Here is a 20,894-nt window from a genome sequence, read left to right on the forward strand (position 1 = left end):
GGTAGTGAATGCCAATACCATAGATACATTTAAAAATAGTCTGGATAAATTTCTGTATATAAACAAAATTCATGGATATGATTGCTAGTATTAAATGGGTCACATTTTAATGGGGTTATTTAAGCTTAACTGGAGCTTTTTGTAAGTATTTTAGATTTGTATAGGTTGAACTCGATGGACTTCAGTCTTTTTTCAACCTTATCTACTATGTTACTATGTTACTATGTATTATGTGGTAATTATAGAACTATCTCGCTCAAGATTTAAAACTTTTTACAAAATCCTAGCCACTAGATTAAATATAGTTTTGCCAAAACTGATAGACCCAGATCAGGTGGGATTTATTAACTTTAAGGAAGCACCTGACAACATTAGAAGAATATTGGATTTGGTGGATTACGCCACGGTTAGGAGTGTGCCTTCTCTGTTTCTCTTGTTGGATGCAGAGAAGGCATTCAACAGAATTGATTGGGATTATATGCTTCAAAACCTAAGGAAATTTGGTATCCAAGGGGACTTTTATACAGCTGTAGCATCCCTATACACAACTCCCTCAGTTTTTATTAGAATAGCTGGCTACAAATCACAGACCATTGCAATAGGTAACGGCACTAGATAGGGGTGTCCCCTGTCTCCCTTAATTTATGCACTTAGTATAGAACCCCTGTAACTCTTGGAGCCTGCTCTAAGAGGGTCTGCTGCATTGATTATCTGTTAAAGTAAGTTGTCTGTTTAAGTATATTGAATCCAAAATAGTTTCCGGGCTTCACAGGAACCAAGCAGCAAGCAGCAATGTAATATCCAAAACTCCAAAGATAAGTCACAGATCACCAGCATGTATTAAAAGTAGTTGCTTTAATGGGGAAACACATTAAAAGAAAAAAGGAGCCTTAACTCCATGCACATGAGGTCAGGGTCACAGCGAAAAGACTGCAGACATGTTTCGCGTGGTACTCCACCCTTGATCACTGCTGTCTTACTGGGCTCCAGGAGTAGTAGCCGCAATTGACTGCAGTGTGCGCCCGTAACGGAGACGTGTCTTACTGGGCTCCAGGAATAGCAGCCGGAACTACACAGCTGAGTGCCTACACTCAAGAAAACGCAGCTTGCAAGCATGGACACCCATGATTGGTAAGCGCCACCTTTCCTCTGCTACTTGTCTGTTTAAGTATAGCAGTTAGCTAAACAAGGTAGTTAGGCAAACAAGGATTTGGAGTAACCAAGGGGAAATATAATTATTTTATATTATTTTATATATTGCATCACTGGAGCAGCCACTTCAGAGAATATATGTTTGTGGCAAGTGTGAGCATATTGTCTCTTTAGAAACTCGTATTGGAGTTCTGGAGGAATGAATTGCAACACTGCATGAAATTCAGACACTTGAAAGGGAAATGGATAGGACTGAGCTGGATGTTAATGGTTCTAGCAGTGGGAACGGGGAGGATTTAGATGAGGAGACTCGAGAATCTAGCTGGGTCACAAGTCAGAGGGCGAAGTAAAGGCAAGCGGAAGAGACGGGCCAGTTCTGAGTTGGTACAGAGAGGGCTGTTTTGCCTAGTATAGTGAACAGTCCTTTAGTCGTGGAAGAGGAACATACTATGGTGGGCAGTCCTTCAGACATGGTAGAGGGGCATACTATAGTTAACAGTCCTTCGGTCATGGAAGAGGGGCATACAAGTCAGGGCCTGAGGCAGATGTTGGTGGTAGGAGACTATTATTAGGAAGGTTGATAGGGTAATTTGTCATCCAGACCCTTTAAATAGAACAGTTTGCTGTCTTCCAGGGGCTCGTGTTAGGCATATTGTGGAGCATATTGATAGAATGCTACAGGGATATGGGTCTGATCCTGCAGTCATGGTACATATTGGTACTAATGAAAGAATCAGTGGGAGATGGAGAGTCCTAAAACATTTCTTCAGTGAGTTAGGTAGCAAGCTTAAAGCAAGGACCTCCAAAGTAATATTTTTGGAGATATTACCAGTGCCATGTGCTAACTCAGTAAGGTCTGTTAATTCATGGTTAAAACATGGTGTATAAATGAGGGGTTTGACATTTTAGAGCACTGGGCTGACTTTTCACTTGGGTACAATTTGTACAGTAAGGATGGATTGCAACTGAATAACAATGATGCAGGTGTGTTGGGGAAAGGATGTTTAGAGAATCTTTTAAACTAGGCAAAGGGGGGAGGGTCAGTTAGAACACAATAGAACAGAGAGATCAGTCTGTTTGTCAAGGAATGGATGACTTAATAAATGTCACATTAGAATGTATGGAGGAAAGCACACCAAGTAGCAGCAAAAACCACATGAAAATTAAATGTATGACAACAAATGCAAAAAGCATGAAGAGTAAAATTGGGGAGCTGGAGCTCTTAGTTACAGAAGAGGACTATGACATTATCAGTATAACTGAAACTTGGTGGGATGATTCACATGACTGGGCAGTTAACTTAGAGGGGTATACTTTATATAGGAGGGACAGGAATAATAAAAGAGGTGGATGAATCTGCATGTATATTAAACCTAACCTTAAACCTACAATAGGGGAACATATTTATGCTACAGGTGACAATGTAGAGACCCTGTGGGTTGAAATATAGAGTGGGGGAATCCTAAAAATATATTACTTGGAACATGCTACAAGCCCCCAACATTAGTGACCTGGAGGAAACTCAACTACTTATGCAAATAGGTAAGGCTGCTAATAACAGTGCTATAATTACGGGAGATTTTAACTACCCTGATATAAACTGGGCCAAAGAAACTAGTAATTCAGCTAAGTGGGAGCACAAGAGCTGCTGGTGCAATGCCGCCCCCTGCAGACTTGCGGCCAATGAGCCACCAGCAGGGGGTGTCAATCAACCCGATCGTACTCGATCGGGTTGATTTCCGGCGATGTGTGTCCGCCTGCTCAGAGCAGGCGGACAGGTTATGGAGCAGCGGTCTTTGTGATACTAAGTTAAGTAAGGTCATTAGGTCAGAGCAGGATGAACTTTCGTTACAAAGGGATCTGCAAAAATTAGAAGTGTGGGCAGGTAAATGGAAAATGAGATTTAATACAGGAAAATGCAAGGTTCTACATTTTCGAAGTAAAAATAAGCAGGCAATTTATTATTTAAATGGGACAAGACTTAGCCAAACAGAGGAGGAAAGCGATTTGTGAGTAGTACTAGATAACAAGCTAAATATGGGTGCACAATTCAAGGCAGTGGCTTCAAAGGCTAACAAGATACTAGCATGTATTAAAAGAGGCATTGATTCAAGGGAGGAAAGTATAATTCTGTCACTATATAAATCCCTGGTAAGACCTCACCTTGAGTATGGAGTGCAGTTCTGGGGACCGATCGCAAAAAAAGATACTGCTGAACTAGAAAAAGTTCAGAGAAGGGCCACAAAGCTAATAAGGGGAATGGAGAATTTAAGCTATGATGAGACGTTAGCCAAACTAGGTCTGTTTTCTTTAGAAAAAAAGACGCTTGAGAGGTGACATGATTACTTTATATACAGAGATGGCAGAAGCTCTTAATTTCAAGAAAATTGTTTATGACAAGAGGTCACAATTTAAGGTTGGAGGAAAGGAGATTTAATCTCCTGCAATGGAAACTTTTTTTCACTGTAAGAGCAATAACATTTTGGAACTCATTACCAAAGGAGGTAGTGAATGCTAATACCATAGATACATTTAAAAATTGTTTGGATATATTTCTGTCTAGAAACAAAATTCATGGATATGATTGCTTGTATTAAATGGGTCACCTTTTAGTGAGATTATTTCAATTTAACTGGAGCTTTTTTTAAGTATTTTATATTTGTAAAGGTTGAACTCAATGGACTTCGGTCTTTTTTAACCTCATCTACTATGTTACTAGCTACAAGTATTAGAATGAACCCTGATATTGCAGCTATCCAAGTAGGACAAACAGAACATAAACTAGCACTCTTTACGGATGATATAATCCTCATGGTCACCAAACCCCTGTTATCTTTATCAATTCTTTTTAACCTTATAAGTGATTTTGTAGTGCTATCACACAATGACCAATGTGAAGCTATTGAGATAGGCATTACGGAAAAAAATTAATAGCTATCAACTTCCATTTCAAATGGGCTGCAAAAGCAATAAAATATTTATGAGCATATATCCCCAATATTAGATACAAGTACCCCTATAATGGGGAGACCCCTTCATGCACTCCTCCTGTGTTCCTGGAATCCCATGCAGCAACGCCACACAATAAGTAAATCAAAGTTAGTCTCTAGAGCCCCCACTATTGCTCCTCTCAGTCCGGAGCAAACTTACCTTCTCTTCACGGCACTTTTCTTGAAGCCCGGTGTGTTCTAAGAGCCGTTCGGGAGACCTCTCTCCTAGGCTCAAAGCAGCCCGCCTTCCACGGCTTGGAGTTGCACCGCTCCCACAATCCGTCAGCTACCCTTCGCAGCACTTGGCAATAGACTCCACACTCGTAGGCCCCGAAAGTGACGTCAACAGACGCTGCTGACTTGCGAGGGCGGGGCGGCTCCTGCCGATATGCTTCCAATCACGGACGTGGGTAAGGAAACTCTCCGAGACTTGCTTCCCTTAGTGACAGTTTACCATCCTCCAGGGGCACACCAACTGCAAACGCTCCAATAGATAGGTCTCAGATGCAATAAACACAAAGTCCAGAGCTGCAGTTAAAAAATTAGTTTCTCTTTATTCTTTCATTCATTAAGAGCAGTTACATATGCAGGTTACAAACAAGCCCTTAGTGTCCAAAACTTACGCGTTTTGGCTAGAATGCCGTACTCATAGCTCGATAACCACCCTCACACTAATGGGCCTTTTAAGAGGATAGAAAACATCTGATTTGCTAAGGGGCAATTGTTATGTTAACCGTTTCATTGCTTTTCTTTCTAGTCATATACAATTGTAAAAACAGATGACAGAGATCCATATAGAAAGCTGATCATGTAACACACTCAATACCTTTTTTTGCAACTAAATTGTTCATTATAAGACTTCATATTTTACATCTCTTTTTTACAATCCTCAGTGGGTATTATGTATAGGTAAAACATTTATATTTCATTACTTATCAGTATGCAATCCATTAGGTTGATGCATTTAATAGTGTAGTACATATCTGTTCAATACAGTCAATGGGCATAATAATTCCACATTCCCAAACAAATAATTTGCAACCTAAATGTATATTAAATGTACATATTATCAAACTTAATTGATTGAGATCATTATAATAAGTAATGGTATACTTGCCATACATAAATTCATTAAATGTACATTGAATATACACTGTATCAGTGGAAAAAATAAATAAAAAATAAATTCACTATACTTTTAGAAACATTCAAAAAACAAAAACGCTATATGGATGACTTGCTCCTGGTGTGGAGAGGTCCAGAGAAATTAGCTAAAGAATTTGTGGATTGGTTGAATACCAATGACATAGGGTTGGAATTCACTTTTGAGCTCAGCAAGTCCAGGATCAATTTTTTGGATTTGACCCTTATAGGTATACCAAACATTGGAATTGAGACTGAGGTGTACAGGAAACCTTTTACTGGTAATACCCTTCTCCACGCCAGGAGCAGTCATCCAAAACAGATTTTCAGGTTGGTAGCTAAGGGACAGTTCACGAGATTAAAGAGAAACTGTAGTAACAATGTATAATATGAGGACCATGCAAACCAGTTATCTGAACGTCTATTGAGTCGAGGCTACAAACGCCAAGAAATTGTTAAAATCAGGGGAGAAGTTGCTACTATAGACAGAAATACATTGTTGAAGAAATCTGTATCCAACAAGATGAAAAATGAGGGGATTTTCTTTGTTACTGATTATAGTATGCAGTATCATCAAATTTGTCAAATTGTTCAAAAGAATTTTAGATTGCTGGCAGCTGATGATGCATTGGTTGAAACGGTATACAAGGGCTGTAAATGCTCCTTCAGAAAAGGAGTTTCCTTGGGCAATATATTGGCACCCACCCAAATGAAACGGTTTCAATCAGATGACTCCAGCTCCTGGTTATGGTTTAAGGGAGTGTTTAAATGCAGCAACCGCACATGCAAGGCATGTGAACATGTAACAGTTGGAGAAGGTTTCAAAAGTGAGGCCACAAATAAGGTATATAAGCACAATAGGTGTATGAATTGTATGAGTAAGTACACAATTTATTTAGTGGGGTGTTCAGAATGTCATCTCCAATACGTGGGTATGACATCAAGAGAAACACGAACATGCATTAGGGAACACCTCTCGGACATTAAGGCTGGTGTTCTGACTACCCCCATGGTCCAACATTTCAATAGGGTTCACAATAAACAAGCAAATAGCTTTAAGTGGACCATTATAGAAATTGTCAAGACCAATCAAAGAGGGGGAGATAGGGATTTAGCACTGGCAAAGAGGGAGGTATTTTGGATCTATCATTTGCAGACCAGATACCCAACTGGTTTGAATTCATCATATGATCTCATTAATTTTTGGTACAGAATTTCAATTGATGGATATTACTGTAGATAGACTAATATTTACTTGCACACTTTTTGAGCACATTTGGGAATATGCAGTATATCCAAGAACTGGTCAGGGTGTGGTTACTATGTGATTAGGGCAATGGAACTTAACAATGCAGAGGGGAAAAATGAATTTTTCATAGGTATTTTACACCTTCAGTAAATAGCATTTATTTTGTTTGTTTTTTGAATGTTTCTAAAAGTATAGTGAATTTATTTTTTCCACTGATACAGTGTATATTCAATGTAAATTTAATTAATTTATGTATGGCAAGTATACCATTACTTATTATAATGATCTCAATCAATTAAGTTTGACAATATGTACATTTAATATACATTTAGGTTGCAAATTATTTGTTTGGGAATGTGGAATTATTATGCCCATTGACTGTATTGAACAGATATGTACTACACTATTAAATGCATCAACCTAATTGATTGCCATACTGATAAGTAATGAAATATAAATGTTTTACCTATAAATAATACCCACTGAGGATTGTAAAAAAGAGATGTAAAATACAAAGTCTTATAATGAACAATTTAGTTGCATAAAAAGGTATTGAGTATGTTACATGATCAGCTTTCTATATGGATTTCGGTTATCTGTTTTTACAATTGTATATGACTAGAAAGAAAAGCAATGAAACGGTTAACATAACAATTGCACCTTAGCAAATCAGATGTTTTCTATCCTCTTAAAAGGCCCATTAGTGTGAGGGTGGTTATAGAGCTATGAGTATGGCATTCTAGCTGAAACGCGTAAGCTTTGGACACTAAGGGCTTGTTTGTAACCTGCATATGTAACTGCTCTTAATGAATAAAAGAATAAAGAGAAATTTTTTTAACTGCAGCTCCGGACTTTGTGTTTATTGCATATATCCCCAATAACCTAGATCTACTATATAAATATAATGACATCCCCATGTTTTCCGCCATACGAGGGGATTTGAAAAAATGGGCCTCTTATAAAATTTCATTCTATGGCAAAATTATAGTCTGTAAAATGACTGTACTCCCTAAACTGTTGTATCTTTTTAGAGCATTACCAATACAGATAAACTCTAAAGATATAAAGAATATTCAGACAGATTTACTAAAATTTATTTTGAATTATAAAAGACCCAGAATAAACAAGAGATCAATGCTAGCCCATAGAAGAAGAGGAGGGGGTGGGCATACCTGACCTACAAGCTTACTTTTACTCAGCGAGAATAGCGCAAACAGCACTGTGGCATAACTCTGCAGATAATATAAGTTGGGTCACACTTGAAAGAGATATGAAAGAGGTGAAACCAATCTTTCATTTACTTTGGCCCGATGGGCCTAGCAGACCCTTAGTATGGAAAGCTTTTAGAATCATAACTTACACTGTTAAATTATGGGATCACCTCACAAAAAAATTCCCGCTACTAGAAAAAGGCTCAAAAGCAACCCCTGTAGTTGATTTATCCTCAGATATAGGGAAAAATATAACTAGCATATGGGCTAACAAAGGATTATATAGAATAGCAGACATATATTTTGTTAACAAAATTATGACATATAACCAGTATTATGAAATACCTCCTTCTACTACTCATGGTTGGTTCCATTATCCCGCATGAGAAGTATAATACAAATGAATAAAACATCTAAAACAACTTACCTAGAGCGGTTATGCCTCTCCACCAATAGACTTAAAGGCGCTATTTCAGAACTATATATTACATTCAACACAAAGGACATACAACAAAAATTACCATTAGTGAATAGATGGGTAGAGGATCTTAATATTCATTACACAACTGAACAATGGAGCTCAATTATAAGGAAAGGACTGAAATTTACCATTAGCGCAAATCTCAAGGAAAATTATTTAAAAGTTGTATATAGGTGGTATCTTACCCCCTCCAGGTTAGGCTTAGCAACACTAACCCTGCAACGTGTTATCGAAACTGTAGTGAAGAGGGTACATACTATCATAGGTGGTGGCTATGTTCTAGAGCAAAACATTTTTGGGAACAAACATCAGAGATGTTAAGCTCTATTTTTGAGATTATATTAGATTAGGCCCAGAACAAGCCTTATTACATGTCCCTTCATGAAACCACAAAATAAATTGATTGCTTATATTTGTACAACAGTGAAAATCTGCATAGCTAAATTCTGGAAGACATCAGTCCCAAATTTCGATGCAATTAAAGATAAAATTAGACAATTTTATCAATTAGCTGACATATCTTCTAATCTTTTGGAGACACATTTGGGAGGCTGGGTATGTATAGGAAGATACACAACACATGAGGAATAGGACTAGCCTGAATGTATTATAGATCAAAACTTAGAACTATAGAGAGACATTATAGAAAATTCCTGGTTTGGAATAGGAGAAAATGTGAATTTCTTTGTAATGTTACTTTATTGGGGAGATATGGAAGGCTTGGGGGGGGGCTGCCTATGGGCAAGGAGAATTGCCCTTTTTATCCTTTTTTCTTCTGTTATTCTATACTTGATTCTTGTCTTTACTCTGTTACTTTTTCTTACTTGTCAAAAATGAAACCACATGTTTGAAGAATATGTTAATCAGCTGTAATGGTATTTAAACAATTGTTATGTATCAAAGTCATGTCTCAATTGTTGACTCATACTTAAAGAGATAACTGAAATAGGCTGAGTGGACTTTTTCAACCTCAAGCTTTCTTGGACCGCATATAAGAGAAGTGACTATATCTACTCTTAAAGCCATTTCTGATAGCACACAAGAAGTCCATTAGTATATCTACTTGGGTCCAAGGGATACCCAGACATCTATATTGAACATTGGTTCACATGGTGAAACGATATATGATATGCCTAATTTGAATTTGTAATTGTTTATGTCAACATTGGTACGCTTTTGTTTTATGTTTTATTATACATGTAATAAAATGTTTATTTTTGCTTAATAAAAAAAATTTCAACAATAAAACTTCAAGTGTTCCTTAAAAACATATCTGTTCAAGGACGCGTACAACTTACATTAATATGTCTACTACTTGTATTTCCCTCTCCCTCAACTTCCCTATGTATTTCCTTTAGACTGTAAGTTTGAGAGCCTCTTTAACTGTAGCTGTCACGCCGCTCCTTCTCAGCGGCGGCTCAGTGTTCCCTTCTCATGGCCATTGCCATGGTTGTGGTGGTTGTTGTGATGATGATGTCATCCCCGCACGCCGTCTCCTTCCTCTGATGCCACTCACCGGTCTGCTGGTGCGAATCTGCACCTATGTAAGTCTCACCTCACTTCCTATACCTTGCCCAAGTATAGGTGTTTCTGTGTGTGCTCCTGGGTGCTTATTGTTATTGAATTGCTGGATTGCTTTATCGTTATTGAACTCTGCCTGTCTGACCACTCTGCCTGTTTAACCCCTGAATTGCTGGATTGCCTAATTGTTACTGAACTTTGCCTGTCTGACCACACTCTGTTGTTTAACCCCTGAACTGCCGGATTGCCTTACTGCTGCTGAACTCTGCTTGCCTCTGACCACTCTTCTGATTAACCTCTGAACTGCTGTTACTGTGGATTGTCTCATTGTTGCTGAACTCTGCTTGCCTGACTACTCTCCAGTTATTCCCTGTAGTGCCAAGAAGGATTGCCCCTCTACTGTGAGTACTGTTACCTCATTTACTTTATTCTCTTGTTCTGGGATATTTCCTTATCCTTCCCACTTGACCCCGGGATAAGAAGACTACTGGCCACGTTTGGACTGATAGGGCCTGATCCCATGAGCATTACAGTAGCTCACTTTGTATAAAAGTACATCTAGAACAGGGGCAGGGTGCTCATCTCCTTGTGTTTATGTTTGTCATTATACATTGTATAGTCTTACATAATGTCTCATTGTAAGTTTTTTTATAGTATTGTACCCCATTATTGTAAATGTACCTTTGTATAGTGCTGCGTAAAGTGTTTTGACCCTTAATAAATAAACAATAATAATACAAAATAATAACATTCATTTATTTATATGGGTTGTATCTCATAGAACCTACCATAAGCTGGATAACAAACTTTCATGCAACAAACACAGCTTAAAGCTGTGAGGTTGGTGAGACTACAAAGTCCAAACAAGACACCACAAAATGCATAGTACTGGCAAATACGTTGGTCAAAGAGCCACCTGCAAAAAAAGATAAAAGAAATTATACTTTATGGAATTACATTTGTGTCAAAGCACAGAAATGAAACATCAGTAATTAGTGTAGGCTAAATAAATGTGGTAAAAATGACCCCATTTTCCATGATGCGCATAGATATATGTGACTGAATATGTAGTCAGCGTTACATGGCATCAACAAACAAATCCCTGGTCAGCGGCAGCTTTACAACCAGTGAGGTTAGGTGAATGTCCTATTTGAGGCTCCTTGTCAAATATGTTTTATTTGCCTCTATAGATCTGTATAGCTTTTCACTGGCACAATTAATATATTGATATTGATTGAGTTCAGTGAGTGCCAGTAAGCTTTATTCTCACGTCTGCAGACTTGGACATGTATATATAGTGACCCAAATACAGGGGTCGATCACAATCTATCAGCAATTTGCACCCAAAATTGCATTTGACTTTCCAGACAAATTGTTCATCAAGTTTCTCGGGTAATCACAAAGAACCATTGTTTAATTTGTTAAAAGCCTGCAACTACGAAAGCCTTTTCAAACCAGTTCTTGAAATAGAAACTGGGAGGTTACATGAAACGAATGATCCAATAGCCGTTTCACACTTCTTAAAGTCCAACATACAAATAGGATGCCAGCACAATGGATAAAAAATTATAATTTTATTGTAGATCTTAGTAAAAGTTGCAACGTTTTGGGGTGACCCCCTTAATCATGCAATCTGATACAAACAGTGTAGGTAACCATTTTTAAACCCTCTTAGTTTTCGCACCACCTCTGTGTTGCACTTGTGCATGGCGCAACCTAGTGGCAAAAAACATATATTTTAATGAACAAAATGTATACATTCTGCCGATTTGTATCAAATGTATAAAAACATGTAGTCACATTTATCTGTCTGTTTAGCAAAGACTCTGCAATTGTATGTTAAGAGTTATACACAAAGTAGCCAAATGGCTATTACTAAACAACATTAACACTTGAAACCATACATTAAACTAGCCAATAATTAATGTGTCAATTCATTATGAATTTTAGCTAATAATGTCATTATACCATGAGAAATTACATTAATCAGTAAGTACAAATAATAGGTACGTGGATTATTGCTCTTTATAATGTATTACACAAAGCAGGAGAGATCAAAATCTTGGTTTAACCCCTTAGGTGTCATGGTCTCCATTTTGAAGATCCACCACATCTCTCTCTCTGCTTTAGTAATATCTCTCTGTCAGAACCATTTCTGGGTACTTGAATCTGCTCTAGACTATAACTTGCCAACAAAGTTGGCTGATGTTGTGATTATTTTCGATAAAATGTTTAGACAAGGGAGCCTCCAAATTTTTCCTCCTGATGTTACATCTATGTTGGCTAATGCGGTCCCTGATTTTTTGGGTGGTTTCACCCAAATAAACCAGGGAACATGGGCACTTAATGAGGTATATAACATACCTACTTTCACATGTATGAAATCCCTTGATATTATATCATCTCCCACTGTGTGGGTGGAAGAAGTATGGCCCCTTTATTATAGAACTGCAACTCATGCAGCCTAAGCATGGGTAGCTTCCCTGTCTTTTAATGTCAAAATGCGATTGTTTAAGTCCTGCACTGGGGCCTACGTCTGTCCTGACTAAGTGATCCCTTATATTCTTCACACGTCTATAAGCCATTAGTGGGGGTTCTGTAATTGCTTAATGTTGGGGTTACAGTTCTTTAAAACATACCAATTCTTTCTAATAATCTTGCCAATTTTGTCACTATAGGGGCTATGCTGTGTCACAAAAACTATTCTCTCACTTTCGTTGTTATTTACTGAAGGTCTCTGCTTGGGATTCTGTATCTCTTTTAATTTTTTGTTGATGAGGCCTGCTGGGTACCCCCTCTCCAGAAATGTATCTTTCATCTGTTTCAACACACGTAAAAGTTGGCTCTTAGGGAGGGACCCCAATAATCTCTTAGGATGGAAACTATCAAATCTCAACATTGTGTTCCTATCCGTATCTTTTACAAAAAGATCAAATTTTAAACCATCCTTCCTTTTGGTAACTTTGGTGTCAAGGAATGAGACAGATTCCTCACTGTAAGTTATTGTGAAATACAAATCCCTTACCTCTGAGTTGAGCTCTTTGACAAACCAAGTTAGGGTTCCAATGTCCCCCCACCACACGCCAAATACATCGTCTATGTAGCGGAGCCAAACTGCTCCGTGTTCTTTAAACAACTTGTTTTTATAGACTTTCTTTCCTCAAACTCATTCATATAAAGGTTGGCGTATGATGGGGCGACAACCCATGGCTGTGCCCTTAATCTGGACAAACCAGTCCTCTTGGAAAAGGAAATAGTTCCAGTAAAGTATTAGACTAAGTAGTCTCTCCACAAAGTCACACTGTGCTTCCGAATATCTGCCGTTCACCATGAGAGTCTTTCTAATGATGGCAATGCCAGTATCATGTTTAATAGAGGTGTATAAACTCCTAAAGTCCATAGTGAACAGCAGATATCGGCTAGTGGGCAACTCTATCATTTTGTCCTTTCCAAAAAATGCCCTGTGTCTTTAATGAAGCTGGCCATTTTGGCCACTTCAGGTTGTAATAGTTTATCCACAAATTTAGATATGTTAGTAAATATCGATTCTGCACATGAGACAATTGGCCTCCCAGGGGGCCTTTGTGAATCTTTGTGAATTTTGGGAACCGTGTAAAATATAGGCGTCCTGGGTTTGTCAATGTAAAGATAGTCCGCCAATTTTTCATCAATTACTTTCATTATAACAGCCCTATCCAAAATAAACTTAATTTCCTTCTGTATTCTATGAACTGGATTGCCAGGTGCCTTTCTGTATGTATTGTGATCATTAAACTGAGTTCTAATTTCTGCAATATAGTAATCCCTATCCATGACAACAGTGGCCCCTCCTTTATCGGCCCCCTTCAAGATGATCTTAATACTTATAATACATTATAATGTAATACATTATAAAGAGCAATATTCCACGTACCTATTATTTGTACTAACTGATTAATGTGATTTCTCATGGTATAATGACATTATTAGCTAAAATTCATAATGAATTGACACATTAATTATTGGCTAGTTTAATGTATGGTTTCAAGTGTTAATGTTGCTTAGTAATAACCATTTGGCTACTTTGTGTATAACTCTTAACATACAATTGCAGAGTCTTTGCTAAACAGACAGATAAATGTGACTACATGTTTTTATACATTTGATACAAATCAGCAGAATGTATACATTTTGTTCATTAAAATATTAGGCCTAGATTTAGAGTTTGGCGGTAGCCGTGAAAACCAGCGTTAGAAGCTCCTAACGCTGGTTTTAGGCTACCGCCGGTATTTGGAGTCACTCAAAATAGGGTCTAACGCTCACTTTCCAGCCGCGACTTTTCCATACCGCAGATCCCCTTACGTAAATTGCGTATCCTATCTTTTCAATGGGATTTTTATAACTCCGGTATTTAGAGTCGTGTCTGAAGTGAGCGTTAGACATCTAACGACAAAACTCCAGCCGCAGGAAAAAAGTCAGTAGTTAAGAGCTTTCTGGGCTAACGCCGGTTTATAAAGCTCTTAACTACTGTACTCTAAAGTACACTAACACCCATAAACTACCTATGTACCCCTAAACCGAGGTCCCCCCACATCGCGACACTCGAAAAAAATTTTTTAACCCCTAATCTGCCGACCGCCACCTACGTTATCCTTATGTACCCCTAATCTGCTGCCCCTAACACCGCCGACCCCTGTATTATATTTATTAACCCCTAATCTGCCCCCCTCAACGTCGCCTCCACCTGCCTACACTTATTAACCCCTAATCTGCCGACCGCAAAGCGCCGCCACCTACGTTATCCTTATGTACCCCTAATCTGCTGCCCCTAACACCGCCGACCCCTATATTATATTTATTAACCCCTAATCTGCCCCCCACAACGTCGCCTCCACCTGCCTACACTTATTAACCCCTAATCTGCCGACCGGACCTGAGCGCTACTATAATAAAGTTATTAACCCCTAATCCGCCTCACTAACCCTATCATAAATAGTATTAACCCCTAATCTGCCCTCCCTAACATCGCCGACACCTAACTTCAATTATTAACCCCTAATCTGCCGACAGAATCTTGCCGCTATTCTAATAAATGTATTAACCCCTAAAGCTAAGTCTAACCCTAATACTAACACCCCCTAAGTTAAATATAATTTAAATCTAACGAAATTAATTAACTCTTATTAAATAAATTATTCCAATTTAAAGCTAAATACTTACCTGTAAAATAAATCCTAATATAGCTACAATATAAATTATAATTATATTATAGCTATTTTAGGATTTATATTTATTTTACAGGTAACTTTGTATTTATTTTAACCAGGTACAATAGCTATTAAATAGTTAAGAACTATTTAATAGCTAAAATAGTTAAAATAATTACAAATTTACCTGTAAAAGAAATCCTAACCTAAGTTACAAATAAACCTAACACTAGACTATCAATAAATTAATTAAATAAACTACCTACAATTACCTACAATTAACCTAATACTACACTATCAATACATTAATTAAATACAATTGCTACAAATAAATACAATTAAATAAACTAGCTAAAGTACAAAAAATAAAAAAGAACTAAGTTACAAAAAATAAAAAAATATTTACAAACATAAGAAAAATATTACAACAATTTTAAACTAATTACACCTACTCTAAGCCCCCTAATAAAATAACAAAGCCCCCCAAAATAAAAAAATGCCCTACCCTATTCTAAATTACTAAAGTTCAAAGCTCTTTTACCTTACCAGCCCTGCACAGGGCCCTTTGCGGGGCATGTCCCAAGAAATACAGCTCTTTTGCCTGTAAAAAAAAACATACAATACCCAAGCCCCCCAACATTACAACCCACCACCCACATACCCCTAATCTAACCCAAACCCCCCTTAAATAAACCTAACACTAAGCCCCTGAAGATAATCCTACCTTGTCTTCACCATACCAGGTTCACCGATCGGTCCAGAAGAGCTCCTCCGATGTCCTGATCCAAGCCCAAGCGGGGGGCTGAAGAGGTCCATGATCCGGCTGAAGTCTTCATCCAAGCGGGCCAGAAGAGGTCTTCCATCCGATTGAAGTCTTCATCCAAGCGGCATCCATCCGGAGCGAAGCGGCAGCATCCTGAAGACCTCTACCGCAGAACATCCATCCTGGCCGACGACTGAACGACGAATGACGGTTCCTTTAAATGACGTCATCCAAGATGGCGTCCCTCGAATTCCGATTGGCTGATAGGATTCTATCAGCCAATCGGAATTAAGGTAGGAATATTCTGATTGGCTGATGGAATCAGCCAATCAGAATCAAGTTCAATCCGACTGGCTGATCCGATCAGCCAATCAGATTGAGCTCGCATTCTATTGGCTGTTCCGATCAGCCAATAGAATGCAAGCTCAATCTGATTGGCTGATTGGATCAGCCAATCGGATTGAACTTGATTCTGATTGGTTGATTCCATCAGCCAATCAGAATATTCCTACCTTAATTCCGATTGGCTGATAGAATAGCTATAATATAATTATAATTTATATTGTAGCTATATTAGGATTTATTTTACAGGTAAGTATTTAGCTTTAAATAGGAATAATTTATTTAATAAGAGTTAATTAATTTTGTTAGATTTAAATTATATTTAATTTAGGGGGGTGTTAGTATTAGGGTTAGACTTAGCTTTAGGGGTTAATACATTTATTAGAATAGCGGCGAGATTCGGTCGGCAGATTAGGGGTTAATAATTGAAGTTAGGTGTCGGCGATGTTAGGGAGGGCAGATTAGGGGTTAATACTATTTATGATAGGGTTAGTGAGGCGGATTAGGGGTTAATAACTTTATTATAGTAGCGCTCAGGTCCGGTCGGCAGATTAGGGGTTAATAAGTGTAGGCAGGTGGAGGCGATGTTGTGGGGGGCAGATTAGGGGTAATAAATATAATATAGGGGTCGGCGATGTTAGGGCAGCAGATTAGGGGTACATAGGGATAATGTAAGTAGCGGCGGTTTACGGAGCGGCAGATTAGGGGTTAATAATAATATGCAGGGGTCAGCGATAGCGGGGGCGGCAGATTAGGGGTTAATAAGTGTAAGGTTAGGGGTGTTTAGACTCGGGGTACATGTTAGAGTGTTAAGTGCAGACGTAGGAAGGGTTACCGCATAGCAAACAATGGGGCTGCGTTAGGAGCTGAACGCAGCTTTTTTTGCAGGTGTTTGGTTTTTTTTCAGTTCAAACAGCCCCATTGTTTCCTATGGGGGAATCGTGCACGAGCACGTTTTTGAGGCTGGCCGCGTCCGTAAGCAACTCTGGTATCGAGAGTTGAAGCTGCGTTAAAAATGCTCTACGCTCCTTTTTTGGAGCCTAACGCAGCCTTTATGTGGACTCTCGATACCAGAGTTATTTTTATGGTGCGGCCAGAAAAAAGCCGGCGTTAGTTTTTTGGGTCGTTACCGACAAAACTCCAAATCTAGGCCTATGTTTTTTGCCACTAGATGGCGCCATGCACATAGTGCAACACAGAGGTGGTGCGAAAACTAAGAGGGTTTAAAAATGGTTACCTACACTGTTTGTATCAGATTGCATGATTAAGGGGGTCACCCCGAAACGTCGCAACTTTTACTAAGGTCTACAATAAAATTATAACTTTTTATCCATTGTGCTGGCATCCTATTTGTATGTTGGATCATATTTGGGGCATAGCAGTTAATCCCTAATGCCGTTGCACTAACAGTGGTGCTGCTCTCTTTTTTGGATTTGACACTTCTTAAAGTGTCATGAAATCCAAATATTTTAAACAACTTTCCAAGTAAACTTTCCAATTTACTTCTAGTATCTAATTTGCTTTGTTCTTTTGGTATAATTTATTTTAAAAAAGCATACCTAGGTAGGCTCATGGGCTGGGAGCTAGTTGCTGATTGGTGGCTGAATATATCTCTTATCATTGGCTTACCAATTAGTTCAGCTATCTCCCAGTAGCGTTTGCTGCAATTTCAAAAAAGGATACCAAGAGAATGAAGCAAAATTGATAATAGAAGTAAATTGAAAAGTTGTTTAAAATTGTATAGTCTGCCTGAATCATTAAAGGACCAGTCAACACATTAGATTTGCATAATCAACAAATGCAAGATAACAAGACAATGCAACAGCACTTAGTCTGAACTTCAAATGAGTAGTAGATTTTTTTGTAACAAATTTTAAAGTTATGTATATTTCCACTCCCCTTGTACCATGTGATAGCAATCAGCCAATCACAAATGCATATACGTATAGTCTGTGAATTCATGCTCAGTAGGATTTGGTGACTCAAAAAGTGTAAATATAAAAGGCTGTGCACATTTTTTTTAATGGAAGTAAATTGTTTAAAATTACATGCTGTATCTGAATCATGAAAATGTAATTTAACCTGAGTGTCCCTTTAAAGAACAATTGTGGGGGTGGAGTCTGGAGCAGCAAGGGAATGGCTGCTTAAGCTGAGAGCTCCGTGCAGGAGAAGGAGAATAAAGGCAAGAAATCAGTGCTACAGGCACATCAGAGACACAGAATGTGAGCGTATGTGGTGCAGAACACCCAGACACTACTTTACAGACATCGGAGCAAGATTTTGTCGAGACTTCTGACAGGAAGGCCGGTCGCCATTTTCACAGCCCACGTGGAGAAACTTTCTTAAGAAAAGGCTGCAGCCACTGCAGAACTCGATAGCGGAGGTGGGTAAGAGGCTTAAAATTATAATAAAGGGTCTCAACCAGAAGGAGACAGATGTAAATGAGAGGCATGTGAAGGAGGAAGAGGGTGAGGTTGGCTTCTGCAGCTCCTAAGCTACGGAGTGATAAAGACTGTGCTGACACAGACCTGCATAGCAAGGGGGGTCTTAATAAATAACCAGAATAGCTTCTGGGGCCACATAACCTTTAATGGGAGACATAGCTATCATGAAAAAGAGGGACATTTACAAAGAATGAACCGGGGGAGATAGAGGATGCAAACAGTAACAAGCTGCCAGGGATAAGAAAGACAAAATTATACAAACTCTGCATGCAGCAGTTATATCAATGCAGTGAATGAGAGATGTCACACAGGCCCATATAACTTATATGAACACAGAGAGAACAGCGTGGTGAACTTTCCCTAGGGATAACTATAGGGGAACAAGCTGCTTGTTTTAATATACCTGGGGCCCTGAAGGATCCACTGAAAGGGTCAAGAAAGACAGACGGTGAGAATGTTTATTAATGTGTTGGAGGAGAGGAGGAGGAAGCAAATCCCACATCTTGTAACAGCAAATATGTAATCTCCCATATACTTCAAACTGTGAAGGAAATTATGATTTAAACAGTCTGCAACTTGTCATTACATATAGCACCCTTCTCCCTGGTTCTACAGTCATCAACTCTATACTCAAAGGAGTAAATATACATTGCTTGTCTATTTTTTTCTGTTAGAAGATAAAGGAGGAGGTTTGGCCTGCGATACCACTAAAGGACAGTACTTATAATTCTTACATTTGCATCAGTGACGCGCCATAATGGCTGCCAGAAAGAATACTAAGGTGAACCCTCTAAGAAAACAATCGGCCTCTAGCCTCTTTTTCAGACCCGCAAAGGGGGATAAAGCCTCTGATATACAAGCACAGCATTCTGATGAAGAGAGGGATATGGATGAGCATCCCACAGAAGGGACAACAGATACAAGGCCCATAACTATGGCTGATTTGGATCACCTGGTCTCCAAGCGGGACATAAATACGAACTTTGAGAAACTTTTGGAAAAAATGGAAAGCTTGCAAAACTCTGTGACCAATAGTATAGCAGAGCTGAAAAAGGAGGTAGTAGATTTAGGATCTCGAGTAAACACCCTAGAGGAAAGCGGAGACTCTATGGTGGATGGTCTAAATGAAATGACAGAAAAGGTCTCCTCCCAACAGGCGGACATTGAGGATATATATGACAAGCTGGAAGATTTAGAAAATCGGAGCCGCAGATCTAATCTGCGGCTAAAAGGAATTCCAGAATCAATTGGCCCTAAGGAGCTGAGTGCATATTTGCTCAACCTTTTTCATTCCATCACTGGCACAACTGGAGAGGAGAAATTCCAGATGGAAAGATCACATCGGGCACTCAGGCCCAAGCCTAAGGGGGAAGAACCTCCCAGAGATGTCATCATAAGGATACTACGCTTTCAAGAAAAGGAAGAAATACTAGCTGCAGCAAGGAAGAACCCAACATTTAAGTATCAGGGCAATGTTATTCAGTTCTTCCAGGATTTATGCTTGAGGACACTACACAGAAGAAGCTCTCTGCGGCCCTTAACTTCTTTACTAAGGAAAAGTCAGGTCCCATACAGATGGGGGTTTCCTTTTGCCCTCCACATAACGTGGGAGAACAAGTCATTCTTCATTAAAGAACCGTGGGAGACTCCAGAAGTATGTCGTAAGCTAAAGATGGAGCCTCCGGATCTTTCACAACAGGGAGGTCCCTCAGATCAACTCAGTCAGGGGAATAAAACCCGACAGAAGCAATGAACCAGGATACACCCCCTTTTAGAGGGGAGGAACTCTATGTGATTACCCGAAGGTTATTAAAGAAAGGGACGATGGATAGATAAGTATAGTAGAGCTGTATTCACTTTATGTTTCCTTTTTTCTTTCTTGTTCTCTAAGGAAAGAAGGGTTGGAAAGTTTAATGTTTTGTTGGAGATGGTTGGGGGGATATGTTGATCACCATGTGGGCCCTTGAACATTGGGCCATACTTGTAAGTTATGACACTATAGTAGTTAAAATACAATGTAACTGTTAATATAAGACAAAGTCTGTCTTCCAGTGAGGGAAAAGTAGGATTAGTTTATCACAATTAGTTGCTGATCCACTGACTATACTGTAAAGGGAAAAATGTAAATGACCTCTTAATGTTTTATTTGTTTCTGTACATTCTAATTTCATATATTGCCACAATAACTATTTATGAAGGTAACTGCACTTAGGTACAATATGTGGTGGAGTCCTAAAAGGACCAAAACAGTTTATGTTTTTGAAAATGTTTTTTATTGTTATTTAATGTGTTTTTTTTTTATACCAGGTGTTTCCTAGTAAGTATAGGATGGCAGAACAGGAGAGAAGACAAGGTGAGAGGGTGATTCAGGTGTCTGGGGGCAAGGAAGTAGGAGGGGAGTTTCAGGGCGGT

At 38.7% G+C, this 20,894-nt stretch overlaps 1 protein-coding gene across 1 annotated transcript in view; it reads right to left on the minus strand.

The window, feature by feature from the left end:
* The window catches only part of LOC128641131 (opsin-5-like), a 165,748-nt gene that overhangs the window by 92,935 nt on the left and 51,919 nt on the right, over window positions 1-20,894 (minus strand). Inside the window, exon 3 of the mRNA XM_053693705.1 lies at window positions 10,536-10,663. Within this exon, the coding sequence (XP_053549680.1) occupies window positions 10,536-10,663 (128 nt within the window). The remainder of the gene's footprint in view (window positions 1-10,535; window positions 10,664-20,894) is intronic.

Source organism: Bombina bombina, chromosome 1 (assembly GCF_027579735.1).
Source record: "Bombina bombina isolate aBomBom1 chromosome 1, aBomBom1.pri, whole genome shotgun sequence".
In the NCBI taxonomy this organism is placed as follows: Eukaryota; Metazoa; Chordata; class Amphibia; order Anura; family Bombinatoridae; genus Bombina; species Bombina bombina.